At 41.8% G+C, this 25,143-nt stretch overlaps 1 protein-coding gene across 2 annotated transcripts in view; it reads right to left on the bottom strand.

Annotated features, from left to right (window-relative positions):
* The window catches only part of LOC117204507 (discoidin domain-containing receptor 2-like), a 165,349-nt gene that overhangs the window by 75,701 nt on the left and 64,505 nt on the right, over positions 1-25,143 (bottom strand). For both annotated transcript variants that reach the window (XM_033441972.1, XM_033441975.1), the window contains exons 2-3: positions 19,559-19,737; positions 13,611-13,716 (exon numbers count right to left, since the gene is read on the bottom strand). In XM_033441972.1, the coding sequence (XP_033297863.1) occupies positions 13,611-13,716; positions 19,559-19,658 (206 nt within the window). In that variant the 5' untranslated portion in view covers positions 19,659-19,737. The remainder of the gene's footprint in view (positions 1-13,610; positions 13,717-19,558; positions 19,738-25,143) is intronic.

Below are 25,143 nucleotides of genomic sequence, written 5' to 3'. Positions count from 1 at the left end.
AGTCTATCGATCAGGTTTTCCTCTAGAATTAGCTTTCTACAAAGGTTTGTTATCAGATACGTAGTAGGAATAAACCCAGAAAGTTAAGGTATGTAGCAGCATCGTCCAGTGTTTATATATATTTTTCAATTTTCTAGGTAGCGTGACACGTAAATGTATCCGTTTAACGACTTTGTTGTCTAGATTTTTCGTATTCTACCTCCATCTTCTTTCTCTATTTCTAGTCTATCCATTCCACGATTTTTAACTACAACGCCAATCACGGCAGATATTAACATTACGGCTCTGTTATTTACTATAAAATTAAACCACTCGCCATCTTTTCTTCAAAGAGAAAGAGTGTCTCTAGCCACACCCGTTGCGTAAAAATAAATTATTCATCGGCTTCAAATTCCCAAGAGAAATTCTAGGTGTGTCACCGATAAAACGTAATCAAACGATCCAACAAAGCGTTTAAAAAAATCAACGGAGATCGGAGATCATCGTTCCATGTGCAGTCCCAAGAACTCGACACCTCGTGAGATGGTCGACACCTTGACTAACTACTCACGCCTGCAGAAATAACGATGATGCTTCTATCACTTCACGCTGCCTCTATCTCAAGAGGATTGAAGTTGAGTCCAGTTTATCTAAACTCGTCTCACCTGACCGCTCGTTCAGCTTTGCGCGTTACATAGTATTTACTCGCTGGTGTTTCAGGTAATTTGCAACAGGCCGGCAAAATTAATGCGTACCAGGGGATTTTTCCAGGATATTCTCCTATCGCCTCGGCGTGGTATCGTGTCTCGGCGTGGTGGTGCTAATAATCGTGCTTACCGGCCATCAAACCGAGAATGATAACGCGGCGGCGTTCTCGAGGGCAACGCGTCGTTATAACAACGTCTGGGGCCTGGTTTTGCGAGATTTACAGCTCTCACGATGCAACCGCCTCTTTATCCTTAACAACCAGCTCGAACGGTCCGGTTTCCTGTTGTTGGAACAACGAACAAGGAGGCGCAACGATACCACGGCCGGCGAGAACCCAAACGCAACCTGCAATTCCGTGATGGAATAATAGACAAATGGACGCGTAGGTCGGTTTTATGGTGTTGGTCGGGGCATTAGCTGGACCACAGACGCGAGCCAAAGTCGTCTCGTAAAATTGCATCGTCGTACGGCCGGCTGCAACAAAACGTTAATTGATACCGTTTGGCATTAACGACTAATTGGCATGGATCGTTGTATACATAGATGTCGCGTGTTTGCTGACGTGGTGTAACTAAGATATTGCCGGGTTTGCATCTGTTACGATAACGTAACTTAACGTAATTTACAGTGCCTCTGGAACGTATATGCAAATATAGATGCGAAGAATATTTAATTACACAGAGTTTACGATGCGGTTAGCTGCTGTCTGTCTTAAAGAATCTTAAAGCGCTTCGGACGTTCTGCTTTAGGTTTTAGATATTTCTCGGCCATGAGATTTATCGATAGTTTATTGGTAGTTTATGCGTGTGTATGTTATAGCGGACGTACCCCGTAAATCCATTTAAACGTATTACCCGTAGGAATGTTGGATGGTGGTAGACTTTTGACTCGTAAATTTTCATGTAAAATAGTAGTAGCTGCGTTTAGTAAATAATAATTTGTCTAATAAATAATAATTCGATTGCGCGATAATTCTTGCTCTGTATTATAAAACAGCCGGTCGAGAACTCTTACTTTCTTAGATACACTCATACTTTCTCCGAACTCTGAACTTCACGTTTCAATGAATTCTACACCACTTACGCTTGCACGCGGCAAATTCTTTCTTTGCTCTTTTTCCTTCGTTTTCAACGTTTATCCAGAACTTCGAGTTTTCTATTCAACGCAAAGCAAGATCGATTTAAAAAGAAAAAATCATTCTCGCGCTTAATATACAAGATACACTATCACATACGATTTCAAACTACTATCTTGAAAACTTTCGCCCTTTAATGCAGACAATTCCTGATTGAAAGAAGGAATATTTTACTTTCACATGAATTTTACTAAAATCGACGCGTCTCTGAATTTGTAGTATTAAGTACATCTACATTAATTTAAATTTGGAACGCGTAAATTAATCACACGTCTATTTCTCTGCCCTAGACACTCTCGACTCATCCAGCATTTCGTTCTATCACTTTCACGATTTTCTATTCAATTTTTGACCGATGTTACATTCAACATTTCCATACATTTCTCCATTAGCGTCGTCGTAGCCAAGATGGTTAAAATACTCTCCATTATTATCATTATTGGCGTCGAAAAAGTAATGCCGCGATCATCGCAGTTTGCCCCTTCCATCATTTCTGTCTTCAGCCGACATTTAGCCGACGTTTCGTCCGGCTACAGCCTACACGTGCCATTTAAAGCGACTTTTTGCGGGGCCCGGTCTCGAGAAAAGCATCGAGCGCCGTGTGTGGTCCGACGTCCGTCGAAAAAGAACGATCGGTCGCGTGTGTTCCGCGAGAGGAGACTTTGTTTCGAACCTTCGAAAATCCTGTCCCTTTACTGGCTGCATTAAATCGACCACGACCAAAAAAAGATACCGTGACCGGCTTAAATTTCCCATCGCGTTAACCGCTTCGCGGATGATTTCGACTTCGCTGAAATTAGCTGAGACGCGACACTGTCTCCTCTTAGCTGTCTCTTAGCAACGATATACCGTTTATATTATGCAAAATGTTCGCCAGGGGAATTGACATGCGGGTAGACTTATCTGATTCGGGTTGCGTAGACGCGCGTCGAACAAAAGAAGAAAAGCAAGGAGGGAAAAGAAACGACGGAAGAAAGAGGGAAGGAAGAGCAGGTCGTAATTCCTCGATAGGTCCTTGACCGATGGAAATTTCGAGTTCACGTCGAACCGTAAATTTCAGCGTTTTCGTATCGACGCAGCACGCGAGAACATTTGCCTGCTCCGTTTTCGCAGTCGGATCGTTTCCAGTTCCGTTGGATATCCGCGATCATTGTTTTTTAAACACAAAACTTCTTGCTTCCATTTAACGTCTCGATCGCCGTTACAGCAAGTCGGAGAAATTCCCTTTGACATTACGGTTCGATGAGAATTCGGAAGTTTAGAACAGGGGTGGATTTACGGTTGTAGGAAATTTGTAGGTAAATCTAGTGACTATGAGGTGATCTCGCAGTGGAGGAAATCCAACCGATAAGATTAAGGTTAGAATGTAGTCACGTCCCTGCAATTATCCTCTATCTTCCTCTAATTGTATTCTCCGGAGTTTCTCTATCGATCGTCTAATTGTAATAAATGTTTTTGTATTACTCGTTGAGAAAGGTATCGTTAGAATTTCTTATCGTAAAATGGTTGTGCAATTTCCCTCGATAACATGTTTTTCAGTTAATTAAAATACTCTTACGTTTCCGAATTAAACCCGGTAACAAGTACGCGATCAGGTACCGCAATTGGAGATAGTTACTCGATTAGGTTAAAGCTGGAGTGTGACCACGTTCCTGCAATTATCATGTGTCTCCTATTCTCGTTGCTTTCGCTGATGCTTCGCTGGCCACTGTGTGACCTCGGCAATCGCTGTTAGGTACTCTAACAAGGTTCCTGTTCTCCGATGCTTTTATTTTCCCCATATATTACCACGGTCGAGTATAGTTTTATAATTCTGAACACCGTTCTCGAACGTTATTATGAATCGTTGCTAGAATTTTTATTCGATAAGATGAAACCAAGCGATATAGCTACGGCTTTCTACGATTTTCTTTTTCACACTTCTCTCCTCTCCTCTTCCAATCGATTACTATTTATACCCGTTAACCTCCACTATCTTTTTCGTTTGATTATTCAATTGATCGACTAAAACACGTTTGAAATTTTAAATTAGCCAGTTGGAAAATTGAAGTTAACCGATACGGAGCATCGTGGACGCTACTACGTTCGAGCAATAAACGTTATCGCGATACGCTCTGCTCTTAGATAAGAAACTACTTCCTTAAAGGTTCGTTGCGTTTTTCTTTCGCGAAATCAAGAGCACACTGCCGATACTTAGGAAACCAACTATCATCCTCCGTTGGCCATTTTTCGTTCTTTTATCTTGCCACCCTATTCAGGGACGTTTCTATTCTCTCGCGGTTGGTATTGCTTCGAGGAATATCAGAAGTTCGCTTATTGGACCCGTTGAAATTTGTTCTCGTCCCGTACGATTCGATACAGCAGCCGTGCAAATTGAATTCCGGTTTTCGATTTGGTATCAGCGGAGAACGCGTGTAACGCGGATAACGACAGGCTGCCTGATTTTCTCGTTCCCGAATTATCGCGACACGACCCAGTTCAACTTCCCTCTAGTTTCATTAAAAAAAAATTTCTTTCCTCGGAACAACTAAACGGAACATCGTATCTTCTACGAACAATTTTTCTTCCACATCTTTCCCAGGGATCGTGGGTTTCCGATTTTATCAGATGCCTCGAAATTTTATGGAACTTTCGTAGAAGCTCGAGGAACGAACAATGGAACTGAATTACCCTCCTCCTAGCCTAGCGCGAGCAAGATCGAAAATGGGATTCACCTTGGTATCGTCAAACGCGAGTGTGTAATCGACTGCCGAGATACAAAGCCAGCGTATAACCCTCGTAGCTGCAGCCTTATCTGCCTCTTCAAAATTACAGTGTATCAAGTAATGACTCTAAAAGCCATTACTCGCATGAAGAGTCCGGGCTGGACGTCGTCGCGTTCCTCGTTGCACTAGCTAAGTATTTCTATTCTAGCCGACGCTGTTTCGCCATCGTATCTTGACAGTTTTAATTTTTACGAACAGGGAACACAAAGATTCCTCGTTCCTTTAACCTCTTAGGTACGATGCGCCACTATAGTGGTTTTCGCGGATGTCATTTTATATTACGACGCGCCACTATAGTGGCTCACTCATTTGCTCCTCGTTTGAACTGAACGTTCTTTTTCATTTGTCTTGCTTCACACTTTCCTTGTCCTCGCAACGTTTTATAACATTGTTAACAATATACAGATAGAATATATAGTTTTTATTTTTGATGCGCCAGTGTCAGATATCAAATGTTGCTTTCCGTTAAAATAAATATACCATTGTTAGATGCTTTTTTTAACTTGCCGATCCGTATCATTGTAATTTTTTAGAATCTTCAAGCTGAACATGTCGCTTCAAAATAGAAAACGAACAGCAATTTGAAAAACACTATCGCGCTACGAGTGTGAAAATTGTGACGTGTGTCTATGTGCCGTACCGTGCTTTAAAATATATCACACACAATTATATTATCAATTGTAAAGTAAATTATTAAAGTTCAAGTATATGCTATCTTTAAGAAAAGTTACAATTTAATTATCAAAAACTTTATTCCAATGTGCTTACGTATAGAACAGTATTATCCGTCACACATTGTAGTGCTATATCGTTTACGCGTAATTCGCGTCAAACTCTGCTGTACAGAGAAACAGCCCCGTACTTCCCTCCAGTTTCATTAAAAAAAAATTCCTTTCTTCCTAAGAGGTTAAAAGCGGTATCGAGGAAAATTGTTTTTGCCAGGTACGCGTTCTCATCGGCCAGCAAATGGGAATCGTGAAACGAAAAGATATTCCACGATCGGATCGTAGGTTTAGAAAAATGTTCCTACCAGAGCATTTCGATTAATTTTATTCCTTTTTACCTACGTACTCTGTTTAATTTCTTCGACGACGACGACGACGACGTATCCTCTACATTCTGTGATACTATTTCAGAATAAAATACGATAAAATTGTATTCAAAGAGTTTTTATCATACTCGAATAAAAACGAACTGTATAAGTAATTTTATTCTATTTATCGGTTCGAATATAATACGCAGCCTCTTAATGCAAGAATTTAGAAGATAAGTATAAAAAATGATGTCCACAGGAGTTCGAATTCGGCTATTCGAACAAGTTTCCACGATGCACGTGAAGAAACCGGGCAGTTACGTTCCAGTTTTTCCAAAGTGCGTTCACCCCTCGCGTAATTCCAATTGAATTCGCTCGTTGAATCGGACTGTGTGTACACGGTGAAGCAGCGGGCAAACTCGCAGTTGCGACTTGCCTTTTGACTTCTCAATCCACTGCTATTTCTCTCCACAGGAGACCGCTCTCTTATATACCGCGCACGCTCTCTAACCAGTATCTTAATTGCGTCCATTCTGGAAATATCGTTGAAACTGGGAACACGGCAAGAAAAGGGAAAAAGACGCGCGAAAGAAGCGGAAAAGCCATGGTGTCTCTTATAGTAAAAGCACGAGTCGTGTGTCTTCTTACGATGGCGCGCTTGAGAATCGTTTTCTGTACTCGCATATGGAAAACGATCGTTTCGCGCTACAGAAAACGGCTACTCCAGATTTGTCTGTAACATCGTTTCCGATGTTTCGCCATTCAACGAAGAAAAAGCTGCATTCAAGGGAAACTTTGTATTCGACTCGTTTCCTCTTTTCTCGCCCGTTTTTCTTTCTCCCTTCTATCCGTTGTTCCCCGTTTTCCATCTCTGAACATTCCATCCACGCGAAAAGCGTCTTCGGGGATTCGTTCATCGATCAGCCGTTGCCTCTTTATCCCGCAAGCCGCTTGAAATGAAATTATCACGGCGACGTTACCATTTCAACACCGTTAATTAAATTACACCGCGAACGTGTTTGACATCCGTACGAACTTTTTGCCAGAAGCCGAGAGAAGTAACGCGGCAATTTTTTAAATGTCACGCTCGCAACGCTGCCGCGACTGTGGAAACACGGCATGACACCGATTTATCGGTGCTTTGACGCGCTCTGACGGCGATCGTTCGTGTTCCACGGTCTCGGATACGGATTTTCGGTATTTTCGTCGTTTCGCTTGTTGCGGCTCTTTCTCAATTACCCGACGTCCTTAATTTTCGCGAGTTCTGTCCCGGTTTCTCGGCAGGTTTCCAAGCCACAGACAGACCGAGTTACCTTTATACATCAATTATGAACAGGATTGACACGACCTACTGGGGATAATCTGGCCTTAATTGAAGTCAATATGAACGATCGAACGACGTCTGGCATTTTTGTCGGTTCCCTGGCCAGGAAGTTTATATAGGACGAGCTATTTCTGATTTTATCTTTTGCGGAAAGAAGACCGAGTGCTTGAATATTTCATCGATTCAAATATGCAGACAGTTGGGAATTCTACCTTTTCAAGCTACGTAATTGTATTCTTTTCGTGCGTCACGTTTCGTTCCATCGAGGATTTATCGTAACCGCAACGAAAGAGACATCGTACAGACCTATCTTTTACCTTTGAAATCTATTATTTTTAAGCTTTGGTTGGATTATTCGGGTTACTTGAATTTACGTTTCTGTTCATACAAGTTAAGTTACTCGCGTTTAAGTAACGTCATTTTGATCTTATTACCGTTTCGAATCATTTTTCATCTAATCGTATTCCTCTATCGTTAAAAAGTTTCTCAATCTCGAAAATAAAACGGAAGAATCGTTATCGATGTGTGATCGATATTAAAAAACTTTTTTATAGCTTTAGGTGCTTTTATGCTCGTTTTAACGAGATTGAGATAAAAGAATTTAGTTGATGGCAAGCGGATGCTTAAAATAGCGTGGAAGAAAGTATTGTCTGCGATACTTATAATAACGAGAAAAATAGAGAACGAGTTGCTAGAAGTCTAGAAAGACAATACTGAAAAACAATCAATTTGAGGAAGAAAGTAAATTACCAGATGAATACATCAGAGACTTTGTTAAAAAAGTTAGCTGTAGGAAGATAAAGAAGAATATAAAAATCATCTCGGAAGGTCTGTAGGAAAGTTTGATGATTTGCGCGATATGATTAAACGCAAAGTTCATAAAGAGCAGATTAGATTTAGGAAGCCAATAACGAAGCTGGAAATAACATTACGTTACCTAGTAACTATCGTTTCCTTTAAACGATGGAATAGTCGAAAGAATCTCAATTTCGCTTGAAACTTAAGAGGGCCAAGTACTAGAAAACCATACCGATCCTCTCTTGAAAGAGAGAAAAATAGGGAAATATTACGAAATTTCAAAAACAGTATTTTTTACAACTTACATCTTTCTGTAATAAATACACTCGTAAGAATAAAGTAAAATAAAGTTTGCAAGTGATTCGTTCTTGAAAAAATGGAATATGACAACGTACCTGTGCAACGAAATTGAGAAAGCAAAACCGATGGGACCGATCAGCTCGTTCATCGAGAAACTTAGATGACAAAATGCAGAAACATTCTGTACGAAGGAAACTTAATCGAATTATGTGAAATAAAGATACGCGTATAAACCCGAGAGAATACTTGGAATAGTCTGAACAGCGCGATACATTCAAATCGATCGAGTCCATCTACCTTAAATGAAACTTTACAAGCAAGACACAATACCCAGTACAGTGAGTAGAGTATCCAATCACCGCAGTCGCGCGAAACCCAACAAAACCGCGGTACTTTCGATTCGATTTCAATTTATAGCGCCCACCCACCGTCCAATAGCGCAACCCATGTAACAATCTTCGAGTTGGAAGAAGAACGCTGTATCAAATAGCATTGTCGATGGTTGTTCTTTGGTGCGGTTTGCTCGGCGGTGCATCGTCAGCCATTCTAAGCACCTTCGCCCGAGGTCGCGGTGTATTAAATTAGACGGTGACGTGGACTGGCAAAGGAGGCACTTGGATGCGATGCGGGGGCGCCCCGAAGCTCATCAAGAGTCAGGCCCATTCAGCCAGTCATTGTCTGCGGTAATGGAATGTATTAATATCGGAGAGCCCGCGGGGCCGGCGACCGACGCTCTTCGTGTTCCACGTTGCCCGAGCTGGTTGGTTTGGCCCTCGCTTCGAGTTACAACCGCGGCCTGCACCAGAGCGGATATGTCCCGTGGGATGGAATATTCGTATAAACCGTTGTTGCGCTGCAACCGCCGCTGAATACCGGACCCTACGCATTAATATCTAAACGCCACCGACGGAAGGCTATCCGTGGGGCGAGACAAGGGGACGAGAGGGTGCACGAGAGGGTTTGGCTGGAACGAGAACTGGAGTCGGTCAGAAAGAGAACGAGACGAATGGAGTGACGATGGAAGAGAGCAAGAGAAACGGTATAGCGCACGCGCTGCCGTCGCATCTCGTATTCATGCGTTGCACCGTCGGTTACAAGAGGCGTTACATGGCCAACCCTTTCGCCACCAGCCAGGTGTAATATTCTTTTTACGTCGCTGGCCGACGTCAAACATCTCCCCGTGATAATTGTATTAGAGGCTCGCGGCTGCTGTAAGTTTTACGGTGGAAGGGTAGCAAAGGAGTTGCGTGGATAGACGATTTGAATTTCAGTTGCGTCGGCTAGTTGGAGATGAAAGAATGAATTTGAAAAATATATTAGATAGATTCGGACAAAGGAGAGCTCTCGGCGGATATAGTACTTTTGACGATGGCTGTCAGAAGTTTCCTGTCGTGGTGTAATTTTATTAGATCGAAATAAAGAGTTTTTGATGATAAAGGACTGCTTTATGAGTATAGCTTCTACCGTGAGTTATGAAATACAGTGTTATTAAATTTGTGTAAAAGGGACTTTATTAACGTATGATTCAAGCAGGAGAAGTGCAACCTGCAAACTCTTGCCAGCTACTGTATTAAAACAAGCAAGAAATGTCTCATTAATATAGGTCTGCAAATGAATCTCAAAGGAGACACGAACATCCCGCTTATACATATATTCGTAATTCCTTCTTACGAAGATGTCAAATTTACATTGAAGTGAAAAACTAAGAAAAGGCGGAATTTCTTTTACAGAAGGATAAAATAAAAGTCCGACTGGCAGTAAACGTTCGTTTCTCTCTTGTCTTATCTTTATCAATATAGATCCGCCATAGAATGAATACACTATACAGATAAATATATAAACAAACAACGTATTAATACAATGGAATATCTTTTGTTTATTTGTTAAGTGATATACTGCAAATATATATGATTTTATCCTCAATAACATTTATTCTTTTATCTCCAATAAAATCATAAATTGTTTAATCCATTTTCCCAATCATCGCATGTACGCATTGTTATACGCATTGTCATGTAAAATTACTTATTAGCAGACAAAAGTACGGGCGCGGATACGATCGCGTCGATGGAAGACCGATGAATATGGAACGAGGTTCGCATGCGTTCGATCACCGCGGAATTATCGAACTATCGTCCGGTTGGATTAATTGCACGGGGAGCGGCCTGGATAAACACCGCCGCGAAGGAAGTGTTTCGCGTAAATATTAATTACAGCCGAGCGACACAGCGCGCGTACGAAAAAGTGTGGAACATGCGATCCTGGTGATTTAATTGCACGTTGGATTATCTTAGGATTTATTCTTCCTGGAATATGCATCACCCTTGCGATTAAATTCATCAACCTCTTCGCGGGTTGCGAGAATCGAACAGCCTTCTCCGTTTCTTTCCTTTTTTCTCCCCTCTATTTCACCTATCCGAATAAATGAACCTGCACTGATAGGGCATTGATATATGTATTTCGATTAACTATTTATTTTTTCATCGCACAACTAGACTGTGGTTTATTATGCAAATTCATATTTTTACAAATAAAACCGAAGAAATGAGATTTAGATTTGTTCCGCTCCTTACATATTATGGAAAATACTTGCGACATTGAACGTGTGTGTGTATATTACATGTATGTATTGTGAATTAAAAATTTCTATAAACGTAGAAAGATCCGCAATCTACATTTAATCGATACTTTCGTTAATAACCGTTTTGTTATTTTTCATCCCCCGTTTACTCTGTGCTAATTACCATTGTGCTTCGTGTTCTTTTCGTACTTAAAACAACTCGCGAAAGTCGCGTGGTCGTTATAATTGCGCGATTTAAATGGCGTAAAGATTTTTTTCATTGTAAGATGATGTAGGCAATTTCCCATATTGGATACAGCGTCGAACGTTGTAAGCGACGAAATAATTTATAATAGCGTTTTCAGTCCCAAAGCGATATTTTTAGTTTACACTGAAAATTTTCAATACAAATTTCATATACCGCAATAATCACGTGATCGCGTATGCAAAATCAAGGTTTTTCACAAATTGAACCTCGGACTGAAAAATTTTATCCCGCATATTTCGCTCACTTTTGCATAAAGAATTACCTTCTGCATGTTTGTCCAATACGTTTGTACAACCGCAACCTCTATACACGCGTATACTCTTTTTTTTCATACTTGAAAAATTTTGTTAATTTTATCTGGCTGCACGAGTCGCGACAGTGAGAAATACCGCGTAGTCGTCACGTGGTTTCCGTGTATAAATCGGGGGAAAAAGCGCGTGACGCGGTCAGATTAGAAATAATTACTGGCGGCTTTTCCCACTCTGCTCTCTTTGTTTACGCGTGATAACGTCTTTCGTCGTGCGTGCACGCAAACTCGATAAACCGGATTTTACGTATTAACGAGTTACCATGGTGGCACGATGCAACGCATTTTTAATATTCATGCGAGCCGCGTCGCGATTAATGAATCCTGAAGTATTAATTTTCGTTCCCTTCGCGTTTCGGCCGCGATTAAACTGGCTGCCGCGCGTGGAAAGGGGCGCTGATTTACTTTTCCCGGCTGCGTATCACGTCTTCGCGAATTTGCCACGAGGTTTTCGACGCACGAACATCGTCGCCGCGTATGAATAATTCACCGAATAACTGCTTGGTTGGCATCTTGAAATAATTATGGTATAATTGGGCGTGAGCAAATCGGAGCCTCGAAAGGAACTCCCCTCGGGGGAGTCGTTTCTTTGGCTAGTCGTGCATTTGATCACATAGAGTGATTTAAATGTAAGAGATAATATTTCGTCGAGAGAGAGAGAGAGAGAGAGAGAGAGAGAGAGAGAGAGAAGGAAGAAGGGCGTAGAGAAGAAATAGGCAGTAAATTTTCGAGGCTCGAGTAGTTCGCGAGATCGTTCAATCTATGTTTCGAGTTTCTTGGATTTCTCTTTTGGATTTGTTATAAACGATGGTTGCTATTTTTTTCAATATAAAATTGGAATTCTAATGAGCTTCTCTTAATCTTCTGTAACTAAGCAACTATCATATATTATGTAGGTACGTTCTAATCTTCGCCGAAGCTTTTGCTCGCTTTGCAACGTCACGCTCGATTATTAATCGATGGAACAATAATTCCAATATCCCGTCTAGTTAACTGGATAAATAAATTTTATTTCATCCGAACAAATAAAATTCTTTACACGTCGCTCGTAATACTCACATACCAAATCAACATATACGCACAAGACAATACATGTTTGTAGAAATGTAAAGTACAACCACCGAAACTACAAATCATTCCACAATCCCATTTAAGTTTTGCATAACTAGTAAACGTGCTTTCCTAAATAAGTCTCTCCCGTCGCCGCCTTCGTTACCATCGCCAACTCGTCCCCCTTCGTTTACATGTCTCCCAAGATCACCGCTATTTCTCGAAAACATAAACCCTCGTCCCTCGATCTAACGACCTTAGTAAAACCCTCGATCAACCCTCTCTTGCCACTCGAATGGCACGCAGTTTCATCTTGGATACCCGTCTGCTCTAAACTGGTTGTCTCGCGAAATCCATCGTTATAACGGCTATTCGAAGATACAGGAAGGCGCGTAACATTGTCGTAAAGACAAAGTACTATAGAACACCTAACTCATTGTCAGATTCCCAAAGTAGATTTGAAAGTTAGCTATTGGAATTAAATGGGCAGTATAATTCACAGGAAACGTATTTTTGTTATTTATATAACAAATTGTTACAAAGATTTTACATTTATTATCTCTTCTTCGAAGTAATAAATTATCTCTATTGAGATATGTATAATTTTATGTGCTAGACCAGACTGACCGCGTAGTAGTGATACATGTATGTGAATATGAGTGTGTGGAAGTATGTGTGTGCGCGGCGCCTCGAAAACAAAGGAATGTAAATTGTTCAGTTAACAGTCTGGTATGGAAGAAGGTGAGACGCGTGCAAGTGTGCATCGATGAATATCTTTGAAATCGTTTATCAAATAAATATATAACTATTCTAATATGAATTCTGAATGTAAATTTAGTGTTCCTACACCATTATTTTGCCAATTAAGATCCAAAATTCTCAACAATCTCTAAACTGCGGATTTTTATGCGTTTATGGGAAAGTTGAAAATGCAAAATTGCACAGAATGCGCATAATATAAAATGTCTTGGTTATCGTGTGATTTTCATGGAAAAGTAATTATTTCGGCCTTTCGGTGCAAACGCTCCACTGTGTGCCAGCCCCTGCTACTCCATTGCACAAATACAATTTTAAGGTGTTCTTCTATTTTCTCCCATTGTCCTGATCGCTTAGGATCATAGAAGTTTCATATCCGTTACAATCGATCGACAAACAACGAAAACATCTTACAGATTCCTACATTTACCATTTTTGAACTCACTCTTCTTCTTATCCCCAAGCTGTCCCTCAGCAAGTAACTTTCCATGCATGCGTAGTATACGTTGGAGGGTCGTGGCCGATGGCAATTGGATGGCGCGCGGCCAGAGCAACAGAAGTCACCGATAGATAGGGATGACGAATGATATGGAGGGTAGGCTATCGAAATGAAAAAGCGTCGCTTACCGTGCTAGGTGCGGACCAACGTTTCCCGTGTCGAACGTAGAGCTTGCCGTGATATCCGCGTCCGGGATCGCGCCGGATTCCATACCAAGCGGCGCGATGCATTGGGCTGAAACAAACGAAAACAATCGAGTTTAAAGTTTCGTCTTGCAACGAAAAATTTACATACGAGTCTAAAGGAAGAAGGCAGAGAGGAAAAGGTTTGGTTGGGTATCGATGCTCGTCCTGTTTTCGCCAGCGGATCATAAATGGCTAAATAACCAGGTAACCGAGATGAATCTGTCGGATAGAGCCGGTTTACGTTCTTGTATACGACCGCCTTTCCTCCAGCTTCGATGCGAGGAGAACGAGAAGAGTTAGGACGACGGCAAGGACTACCTCAACGTTTTCGTATCTTCGGGACCGATCAAATTGTTTCATAGGGGAACACAGCAGCGTTACGGGGACGCAATGTATCCTGCTACCAGGAACCGGGCCTATCTTGATACAATATTGTCGGCCATGGAGAACTGGCCGCGTTATTTACGGTTTTGCCATCGTTCCGCCACGGCGAAAACTTCGAAATCGTGGCTAACGAAACATGCACCGTGGAGACGTTGTGCCTGTAACGTGGCACGATAAATCGTCGGTGGAACTAAAATTACGATTCGGATGGCAGTTCGTGTAAATTGATATTCCGCGTTGTCATCGATGCTCGTGATTTCATCGTCGAGTCGCGGAATATAGTTACTTGTTTGCATCCGTAATAGAAACTGGAATATTCAGTGTTCGTAACGTTTCACTCTTTACGCTCTGCTCAACTATCTGTGTATCACTTTATCAATGAACACCAGAGTTTATTAGAACGGACAAAATGATCGATACGTAGATTTTCATGGAAACTTTGTAAATTTATCGTTGAGGTTGAGGTTGACTGATTGAAGAACGAGTGGATCAATTTGTGATAGAAAATTATATTGAAATAATTAAAGGTATAAGTATAAGTTCATGCTGATTCAGATCCTTACTCTCTTAGTGTTACTAGAAAATGTTATGATAGCACGTTCATATATTTATAGCAAAAGGACATTACCAAAAAAGTTAAGCTTATAGCTTTGGCTAGAGGCTACAGGGAACATAAATAGAAATCTGTTTATTAGTTCCTTTGTTCCTAGACTTCGCAATCCAAAACATAATGTACATTCAAGGGTACAATAATATACACCTTTCCTTATTTAGAATATTTTTGCGTAATAGCAGTCTGCAGGTCACGGATATACATAAACAAAGATGTAGAGTTTTTCTTGAAGTAGTTGCTTCAACATTTATAACGACGCAATTTCGCAGATTCGAATAATTTCTCGTAAAATATTTCTCGCGTTATCTATATATTCCTACGTATTCACGCTTTTCATTGCAATTTCTCCGATACAATTTTTACGCTTCGGTTATCGATGGTTCTAACGTTAATCCTTTACTTTATCGCGTTTTCAGGAGAAGCGGAAAATCCGGATAAAACAATTTTATATTTACACGAGGGAATCGTATCTGACAAACGGGAACGATAACAGCGAAGAATTAAAATGACGCCTTTGCGATAGAGATGGAATTCCAAGCTTGCCAGTCAGAGGTCCGATATTCACGAATGTCTGCATTTTTCCTCAACCCCTAAATATCATACACACTTTGCATTACTAGTAAAATTGGATATACAATAGGAAGAACGCGTCGAATTCTCTAAATTTGAGGACGTCTGGCTGTCTCGCGAACATAGTTCGATTATCGAGGATGCTGCGAGGGGCGACTGGTGCGCGACGGGGCTGGGGGTGGTTTCGCTTCATGGCGCGGGTCGCATCGATTGCAATTTATGCATATCGAAGTTCTATTACCAACTAAAATGCGCCACGGTAAAATTTGCTGGAGCATCGTTTGCCTGAATGGATCGAATACGCGGCGAATAAACGATAATACGTAATGCCGGATATCGAGTGCAGGTGTACCGGAACAACGTGATGGGAGGTTGCAGCTTTGTGCCGCGAATAACCAGAGACCCCGCGAGAATTAATAGCAGGGAATTCGAGCTTATAACGGAAGGAATCCGTGCTAAGCCATCGAGAAACAGAATGGCCACGTAGGTAGCCATTAATATCGGTGAAACTTTGCACCATCCTTGGACGAATCCGCGACGTCGTAATTTCGTGGATACGATGGCAATGGTAGGGTCCGTCGTGTTATCGTCGGTAAGATGAAATTTCTACAGATTGCGAGCCTGTCGTGAAAAGCACGTTACTCTGTGCTTCGAACCGGCTAACGAAGTAACTCGCGTGTAAATGAATTAATTTCCGCGAACTTGTCGCGCGAACGTGTCCCCGAAAACTGGGGCATCGATGAAACTCGACGGCGCCCCCAAGTTTTGGAAAATTATCGTTACTATGTCGAGAGAAAGCATTCTCGCGAAACGAGCAGCTCGCGAAATAGTTATATCGATAGCTTTTACCGAGCTACGTCTCCTAAGATATTTATACGCCATAGTTTCTACGAAATTTAGATGCGAAAACGCAATGGATGTTTGTTCTGCCGAATACCTTCCGTTTGTGTATACGTATATACAGGGAGAAGTAAGAGCAAGGGAAATATAAAAGGGAAGTAGAAAGGGGAAAGGGGATAGAAAGAAGAGAAGACAGGAGAGGAGAAATGGGAAAGCATGGGGTAGGAGAAGAAAAAAGTAGGTGGATGAGAAAGGCAACGAAAGGGAGATGGAAAGCGGAGAAGCATTTCTATCCATTAGAGCACTCTAAAATTTCATAACAGCTACAAATAAATAAAGAACGATAAGAGGAAAAAATAGCACGAAGATCCATAGCGTCTCGTCTACTTGTATTATGGATCGCGTCCTGAAAATTTACGAGTAAGAATCAATAACGATACCCATCAGCGAAACAAAGCGGTCGCCCGTGAATCAAGCACGCTATTATTATTAATGAAGCCTCGATATATCGCTCGCACCCTCTAGAATTCTCACGATCCTCGGCTGTCGTTGCAACTTCTCCCTTTTCGCGAGGTAAACTTGAATCGTTCCTCTCGTAGAATCCGTTTCCTTTGTCGGCACGTTCTCCCTAACGAGCCACCACGGTGAGATATCGCGCTCGTAAATCGATCGTGAATAACGGGTTTCCGCGGCGTGGAAAACTTACTTCCCTGTTTCTGTTAATTTCGCCTAAGTGTTCCGCGGCAACGTTATTTTTTTCGTCGCTGTTAGCCTCGTTCTCGCGTTGTCCAATCGCGAATTGTCTCTTTCAACGTAGCGGACCCTTTAAGGATTGCGTTTGGTCGCTACGGAAACATCATTAATTGCTTCTACTCTATCGACACTGGGATGAATGGTCCCGAAACGGGGACATTTCTTTCCGCTGGTTTCCAGGAAAATTTATATCGCAATTAAGAGCAAGCATTTGATAAAGCCCGACGATGGCGTTTCCATTTCTTTAATGAAAAACCGTTTTCAACGTACGACCGTACAACCATTTTCAACGAAACGAAAGTTATGGCGATATTTCTCTTCTTGCCATGTATATTTCGCTTTTTTTTAGTTGCTCTCTCTTTCTCTTTCTCCTTTTTTCGTAGGTGACTCGTGGTTGCTCAACGAAACGCGATTCTGAATTGATTCTCCGGAAACGACTCTGCGCTATGTATTACATTAACGAGCCCCTTTTCGTGCTGGAGGTAAGGAGTTGAACGTTTAAGGGGTACAGCGAGAAACGAGTGTCTGTTACAGTTTATAGAATCGATGTACTTTGCTGCAAATGCTCTTGGTGTAAATATAAAGGTCTTGTTTCAGCCAGTGAAATTCTATCTTGGGATATTGCCAATTTTTTCATAGTTACGGCAACCGGTTCGTTCATTTTACGAAACGATTCTCTGGTTGAAAGTTTATCGCGCACGTTGAAAATTCTCGTGATGTTCGTGTAGCAACAGGTTAATACGTTTGCTATCTCGGCGAAAGGAACGTACAGGGATAAGCAGCGCACTTGGCCAAGCTTGTTTGAATATCGATTCGGGAATTTTCTGTAAAACGTTAACTATACGAATTTTGTAAGAATGTCGAACTGCAGGTAGGTTTTTATTCGTTACACGTAAAGTAACATCGATAAAACTCTATTTAATAGCAACAGAAAAATAAGACGATAATGATTTGATTTTAAACTAGTACGACATTTTTAATACTCTAGTGATTCGCTTGAAATTCTCTCGCTTTATACGAGCAGTATCCACACATTCTCCGATCTCCTCAGTTTCGTAAACTAATCGAATATAAACTTGAAAAATTGCCGAATATTCACATGGTACTCTACGCTTTGATCTACTTGCGCGTTCTCTCTGCCACTCGAATTGCTTTCCATTAGCTACCGGTACTTTGGCATTTCAACGTTCATTCAGTTTTCTATCACTCATCGTTCTCAAAGAATTCTCACCACCGCGATACGTGCTCCACCATCGTATACCTGCATCTATGAATTTATATGTACACTTTTAGTTTCTGAAAAGGATAAAATCGAAATGATGTTTCTCCTTCTTGAATCGGAATTCGAAGCACGATCTATCGTTTATCCCGGCTCCCAAACGATTTCGATACTTTCAACTGCTGAACTCGTTACAAGGAAAAGTAACGCGCCTGACACCGACAGATCGTTTAGCGAAGTTAACGGGCCTGCTGGATGCTGACTAAGCCACTCCGACATGCAAATCGATGCAGGTTGCTTTTTTCGTACGGACAGTGGACTGATGATCGATTAAACGCTCGATGTGGACAACTTGCGAGACGTCTACCACGGGAAATTTACTTGGACGTTTATTGACCCATTAAATTCCGGAGACCTTCGGTCGAGAATGGGTGTAAAAGTCTTCTTTTATTTCAGAAAAAGTGCCACTAATGCGGACACATTGAGGTACCTTTTAGGTACCAGTACTATACTTTCAACCGAGTAATGGGCAATTTCTCTACGTATTGTTTTACCTTTAAAAAATACGAGCAAATGTATTTGTTGTTTCGTGTAATCAAAATTCTTTAACCTGATCCAACCAAAGGTTAAATAAGATGAGTTCATTTCAAATTTAGGATACCAGAAACTCGTACAAAAACAGCACCGTATATTTTACGATTAAATTAATTGCTCCTAATTCCGAATGCGAATAATTTCATAATTTGTAACGGTCAACGTTCACTCTACAATTAAATAAATAAAATATTACCTAATCAGAAAAGTGAATATATAAGAAACGCAAATATCCAGGTATGTAACTTTCAAGTCTCGCGACAATATAGAGGGCTAAACGTAGAACGTAATCTCACCCTTGAAGCGAAAACCCGTCGGAAATGAAAGTCCATAACCCGAGACACATATGTACGATTCTTCTCGGTGTAGTTGGCGTACGTTCCGGCATTCGAGCGTACCAACACCACCGTCCGTTTCAATTCCACGAAAGTTGGTCGATCACCGCGAAGTAATTTGGATCGAACAAAATCGCTTGTCGTCGATGCATTGCGCACAAAGGTTTGCTGGTTGTAGTATCGAGCGGGCGTATCATGAGTTCCATGGTGCGGCTCTACTCCCCCTGCCAACGGCCAGCCTCGTGAACACTGTTTAAATACACAACTTCTGCCTAAAAGTTTGCAATTTGAAGAGAGGGGGGGGGTAGCAGTCTGACTGCGAGGCAAATGGTCGAGGGTGTGTAAGAGGGCGGCGACGACGGAGTTACAAACGCGCGAATCCAGCTTTTCCATGCGAACGCGGCCAAAGTCGATTCCGGATCGAAAGTTCGTCGACTGCGGTCAAGCGCCACGTGTATCGTCGTGGCGCGCGGCGCTCCGCGTCTTGCTCGTTAATAACTTACAGAGGAAGTTTCGCGATGAAAACTATAAACCTCCGGCGAGGGAAAGGGGACAGATCATGGCTTTGCAGTGGTCTACTTACAGAGGTCTACGGCGCTCGTCGTGTCGGCCAGAGCGAGAAAAAGCATAAGGTGGACGGCAGGTATCGCCCTCCCGGCGAAGAAACCGAAGCTTTTCACCATAGCTCCCGTTTCGCGCGAGGGCTTCACCCTCGCCCTTTTCTCACCGTGACTCCGACCGTGCCATTTCTGCCTCGTCAACCTGGAACAAAAAAGTAGAGAAAAACATGGAAACCGTTATGAGACTCGCCACCTTTAACGATATACCACCATAGCCCGGGGTGAGGGATTTCGAGGGTGTGTTTTGTTGTTCCTCGCTCTCGTTTCGCGTTCGAACGCTTTCGTCGCGCGGTACCTCTTCCGCTGGCAAGTTCGATGACTTCGTTAGGGTGGTACTCGAGGGGAGATGACAACGGTAAGGGAGTCGAGTGTCTCCCGGCCCGATCATCGATTTTATCTTCAATGAAAATACAAATAGGGTATGGGTTCTCAGACACCCAAACGAGTTTCGACTTTCAACGATCACTGACTGATCGGTCTTTTCACTTGTTGCGTTGATTTCGAAAAATTTTTCCTCGAAAATTACCACGTTCGAGAATATACACGGTAGAACTGTGTATTTATCGGAAGCGAATTCCGGCTAGCACCGGTTCAATCAATTTTTACTGATTTAATTCGCTTGTTCGAACGTGAAGTTATACGAATAAAAAATCATAGGTAATTGGGAGAACCAATGGACTCTTATTATATGATTTTCAATTAAATACATGAACTCTTGGTTGCACGGAATTTTACCATACTTTGATTCGTGTAACGTTCAAAGCGTAATTTATAAAATTTGAAACAACGTACGATGAGTTGGCAATACCGCGGAAGAGAATATCGGCGATATTGCGCGCAGCGTTTGCGATTAATTCATGAAATTATCCCGTTCGTGTCGAATGAAAAATTCAAACCGGACAAAGCTACCGTGAAATTTTCGTTTCCTACCGTGTTAATTTGTTGTTCTCCGAGGAAAAGCAAGCGAAACGGCTCGTTCGAACAATTAAAAACTTAAATCAACGCTCGAGCGTAATGTCGTAATTGTAAAATTATTACGTTCTCAGCATTAGCGTGCTTTATCTTATTTGTGGAAGCGTACGGAGCTTCTAAAAACAAAGCGCAGGGACAACAAACGGGTATCGTGTTTGTCGTGTCGGTAAAACAAAGTTTCATAAGCAAAACCAACAAAACGAGCAGACTCGAAAAATAACGCGTTTAAAAAGCGCCCTGAAGGGCTGCCCGCGGCCGTTTTGTCGATGTCAACCGATCCATTTTTATTCCGGCTCAGACAGGGTGCCGTTAAAACGATAGAGATGTACCTTCCTAATTATCCTTTGCTCGAATCTCTGATACATCGTTGCATGACATTGAAATATACTTGGTGTTTCAGAATAACTTGTAATGGGATAAATAATTTGTCCCATTGCTTCGGAATAAAGTCCTCGTTGAGTTAAAATCTACGAATAATGATCTTTCACAAGAGGCTTACAAACCCGAGATATAAATTAGTCTACCACTTGTTTGCATAAAATAGCGTTCTGCGTTTGTTGTTACAACAAATTTGTACTTGAAATATCGATTTACACTACGATTACGACGATGGTTAAATTATCACGAAACGAACGAATCTACAAAGAATTTTGTTTAAAAAGCGATACGAAGTCTGTTATATTTAAAATTTTCGAGATGAACGAGAAATACTGCTCTTCAGTGACTATAATCTAAGCTAAACGTTCCTCGCGACAGATCAGAATTTATTCTCAAAAGTACTCACTTAACAAGAAAGCCACAAACCCAAGTTAAACTTTTACAAAATTGGGAAACATCTGTATTGAGATACGTGTCATTTTGTGCGCTACTCGTTTCGTAAAACAGATAAATGCAACCGTTTCGTTAGTAGTGTGGTACAGAAGATGGTGAGATAAAAAGAGTGCTGAAACGCGTGCAAATATGTATCGACGAATATCTTGTAAATCACATATTAAATAAATCTGAAACTATTTTGATATCAATTCTAAATGTAATCTAAGTGTTCCTGTACATTTATTTCGCCGATTAAGATCCACGATTCTCAACAATCTTGTACGAAGCAAACGTACATACGAATGATAAGGCAAAGCGATCCGATTGCGTATGCCCGTGTCACTTACCGTTAACTGATCGCGCGACGTGATATCTCGAGACACGGTGTACGCAGGTGTGACGCGGCATGGGAAAGCGAAAGGTCGGATAACTAATTCACGACCGTGGACGACGCAACGGGAGATGGCTATGGATTTATTAGTGTCGAAGTGATTATTACTTCTCAAAAAAAAAAAAGAGGAAAAACTCTACATGATCTGTTTAGTCTTCTAGTTTTTTTGTGTAATAAATTAATTTGTATGGAAAAGAGAAAGGCGGCTGGCAAATGTACTTGAGAAGGCATTGACAAATTAATTTTCAGATATTTACGACAAGAGTTAGAAAATATTAAGAGATAATTTGTAAATTTGAGATAATTGTTTGTAGGGATGTAGAGTTTTAGGGAGGGTGTTGAAGTGGTTACCACTTCTAAGAAAACTCTACATCTGGTCTTTTTTAGTTTTCTCAAGCACTGAAGCCATCGACAGCGTGTAGACAAAAGACTGCGACGAAGTCAGGCCATAAACAGTAGACAGGCGACGTTGGCTTCGGGGTTTTTCAGTTATTAGGTAACACAGCTAGCGTGCGGATCTGGACCAGCTCAAATTATATTTTTACTTATTACACTTCTATTTAAATATATTTTCTACCTTACAATTTATCCACGTGTTTTCTCTGTTTACACACCGAATAACCTCAACAATTAGTTCGACAGTACGATGCCTGATTGCGACGTTATTGTCGGCGTAACGCGTCAAGCGAATAAGCGGCAAGAGAAAAGACGCGCGCGCTGTCGAGGAGACGACGGGGACGATACGCTCGTAAGAAAGGTGCGATTCCCGTGTCTGGACTTTGATGGAGTACACGGCGGTAATTGCGCCGGAAGTGAATAAGTAATGGCGAACGGTAGTAAGAAGTCGCCCGGTCGTAGGCCTCGCGTGCTCGCATTAAACATACATGCGGCAACTTACGGCCGACGAGGCGGAAAATCCACAGTTTAGTGCGTGTACGCCCCGTATACTTTGTGCTACGTCGGAACCGACGTTCTCCTCTCTATATCTATACATACACTGCCGTATCATAAGTATCCGGACGCTTTGGTCGATCTCTGGCGAGAGTATTTGAAGTTGATCAAAGTGTACGAGAAAATGGTGAATTGACATAATTAGAAGCGGTACGTGCTACCTTTGGAATTAAAAGGGTATAAAAAAATTACCTGTTAAAAGATGGGGCAGTAATGTACGAGACTCTTGAAAGGCATACTGATCGACTCCATTTTTTATCAATTTCTCAATTTCATTACACAGGCAGGATTAATGTTCAATTCCCAAGAAGCAAAAGATGTGTAGCCTTAGCGGTTGATTCATCGTAACAGGATGACATAAATAATGGTCAATTTTAAGGGAAATTTGAAAAAACAATGTTCGTAGCGTCATAAGTTTCCTGTACTTTCCAATTTATGAAATCAATCGATGCGTCTACTCGATGGCTCACCCGAAGTTTTATTCGAATCAAGTCATTGCAATTTAATTTGTCCATAATATCGCCAAAGTACGCAAACGTTCTGATACTTTTCAGCGTTAGCGTCTATCTCCCTGGAATATTTTTCTCTGGCGCTCTTTTAGAAAATTCTTTCAACTCGGCCAGGGCTTGTTACGAGACGTACTGGCACGGCAGCTTCAATTGCTGATCAAACAAAGTGCTTCAACCGCCTACAATTACGCCTATTGCGGCCCGGATGAACTTTCTCTACGATCCTCTAGACTTTATCCGCGGTGAAACGATGAAATTCTCTTCCGCCGACCACAAGCGGCCAAAGAAAATCGAAATCACTCGACCACGTCGATTCGTGAAATATCTTCCATTTGGTAAAATTCGAGGCTATGCAAATTTTTCCGTTCCATGGTTCGACGGAACGACGAGCGAGAAAGAGTCCCTCGACTCTTATCTCGATGCCGTGACTCTCGAGAGTGGTTTTAAACATTCCAATCAATTTCACGTCACCTGTTTCCTGTCGCGCGTTCCAATAACGAAATTATTCATCGACTGTTTTCTTTTCATCTCGCTGTTGCGGGGGAGCGGGCGGATTATCGATGCTCGCAAGGGAACAGATGGTGATGCGCGCCGTTGTCTTCATCTCGTTTACGAAACCTGACTCGATTTTCCTGCTCGTCAGGCTAGGCCAAGCTTTTGCAATTATTATTCCATCGACGAAGGAGGTCCGTTTTACGATCGGTATCGTCCTACAATGTCTATATACTTACGTATATACCTGTAGACCAAGCTACCTGCTGTTTATACGTTTATCTTGACTAGGTGTTCGGCGGGTGTGCACACGTGGAGTCGAACGAACGTAAGAGGCCCGGTTAAGCCACGGTGTAAGCCGCGGAGGCTCCCCGTGATATCCTAGTTCGACGTCGAATCTCTTCGTTTGCATAGCAATGAGTTTATGCAGATTAATACACGCGGTACGTCTACGCGTACAACGTCTCGTGGGATGTAAAGCACCGGTACCTACACGGATCCCGCGAGCGTGCATGCATATTTTATTGGCGGCGCCGGGCGCTTAAGGATTCCCGATCGCATAAACCCAGCACGCGCGTCGCGAACCTACACCCGCGATTTGTCTCCCTCTCGCAGTTCCATTAGTTATAATCCGCGGCTCTGAGACTTTATCAAACAATAGCCTGGGTCGGCCTGCTTGTCTCTCTGGGATCAGATATAAGCCCACCGGTCCGCAAGCTGTTTAGCGAATGATAGAAGCCCGATATACGGCCGGTATATATCGATTCGGTTTCTCTTCTCGTGTTTCTTTTTTCGTTCGGGCTGATCCGGCCCGTTGTGCTCCGGCGTTCGCGTGCTATGTCGGTAGTCTAGAACGTGGGCTTAGGATTTATCGGGGAAGATTTAGTGTCGTGTTTCGTTTAGAACACGATGCGTTTCTTCCTGATTGATTTCGTTTTATGGATACCGGTTTTTTGAAAAAAAAAACAAGTTTGCTTTCCGAAGAGCAGAAGAGAAAGGAGTTAGATGGTAAGGTAATTCAGGTAGAGATTAGATTGCTATCTTTTTATATCATCTGTCAAACGTTCAAGTGATCGTAGTCGAGCGTGTCTGACGATTATGTTTCATATTTCTACGAAGATCTAATGGAAATCGAGAGTTTAATTCGTGTTATGAATAATCATACTTTGCGTGGCTATAAGAATCGCTATCATTTTGTCGCTTGAGAAAATGATTATATTATTCTCGTAGAATAAGTTTAAATAACGTAATCGTTTAAAACCAAATTCGAAACATTTTCATCGTCGAGATCTATCTACTTTCGGAATTGCTCTATGTGTTTCCAAATTCTGTCGAAGAATGGTATGTTTGAGCGGCGGAAGAGCGACAGAGATTAGACAATTAGTACCAAGGACAGTTAGCGCTCAATTGGGGTGGTTAT

This window comes from Bombus bifarius, unplaced genomic scaffold (assembly GCF_011952205.1).
Source record: "Bombus bifarius isolate JDL3187 unplaced genomic scaffold, Bbif_JDL3187 scf7180000007978, whole genome shotgun sequence".
NCBI lineage: Eukaryota > Metazoa > Arthropoda > Insecta > Hymenoptera > Apidae > Bombus > Bombus bifarius.
The sequence above is the reverse complement of the archived record's forward strand: the minus strand, read 5'-3'. Positions and strand labels throughout refer to the sequence as shown.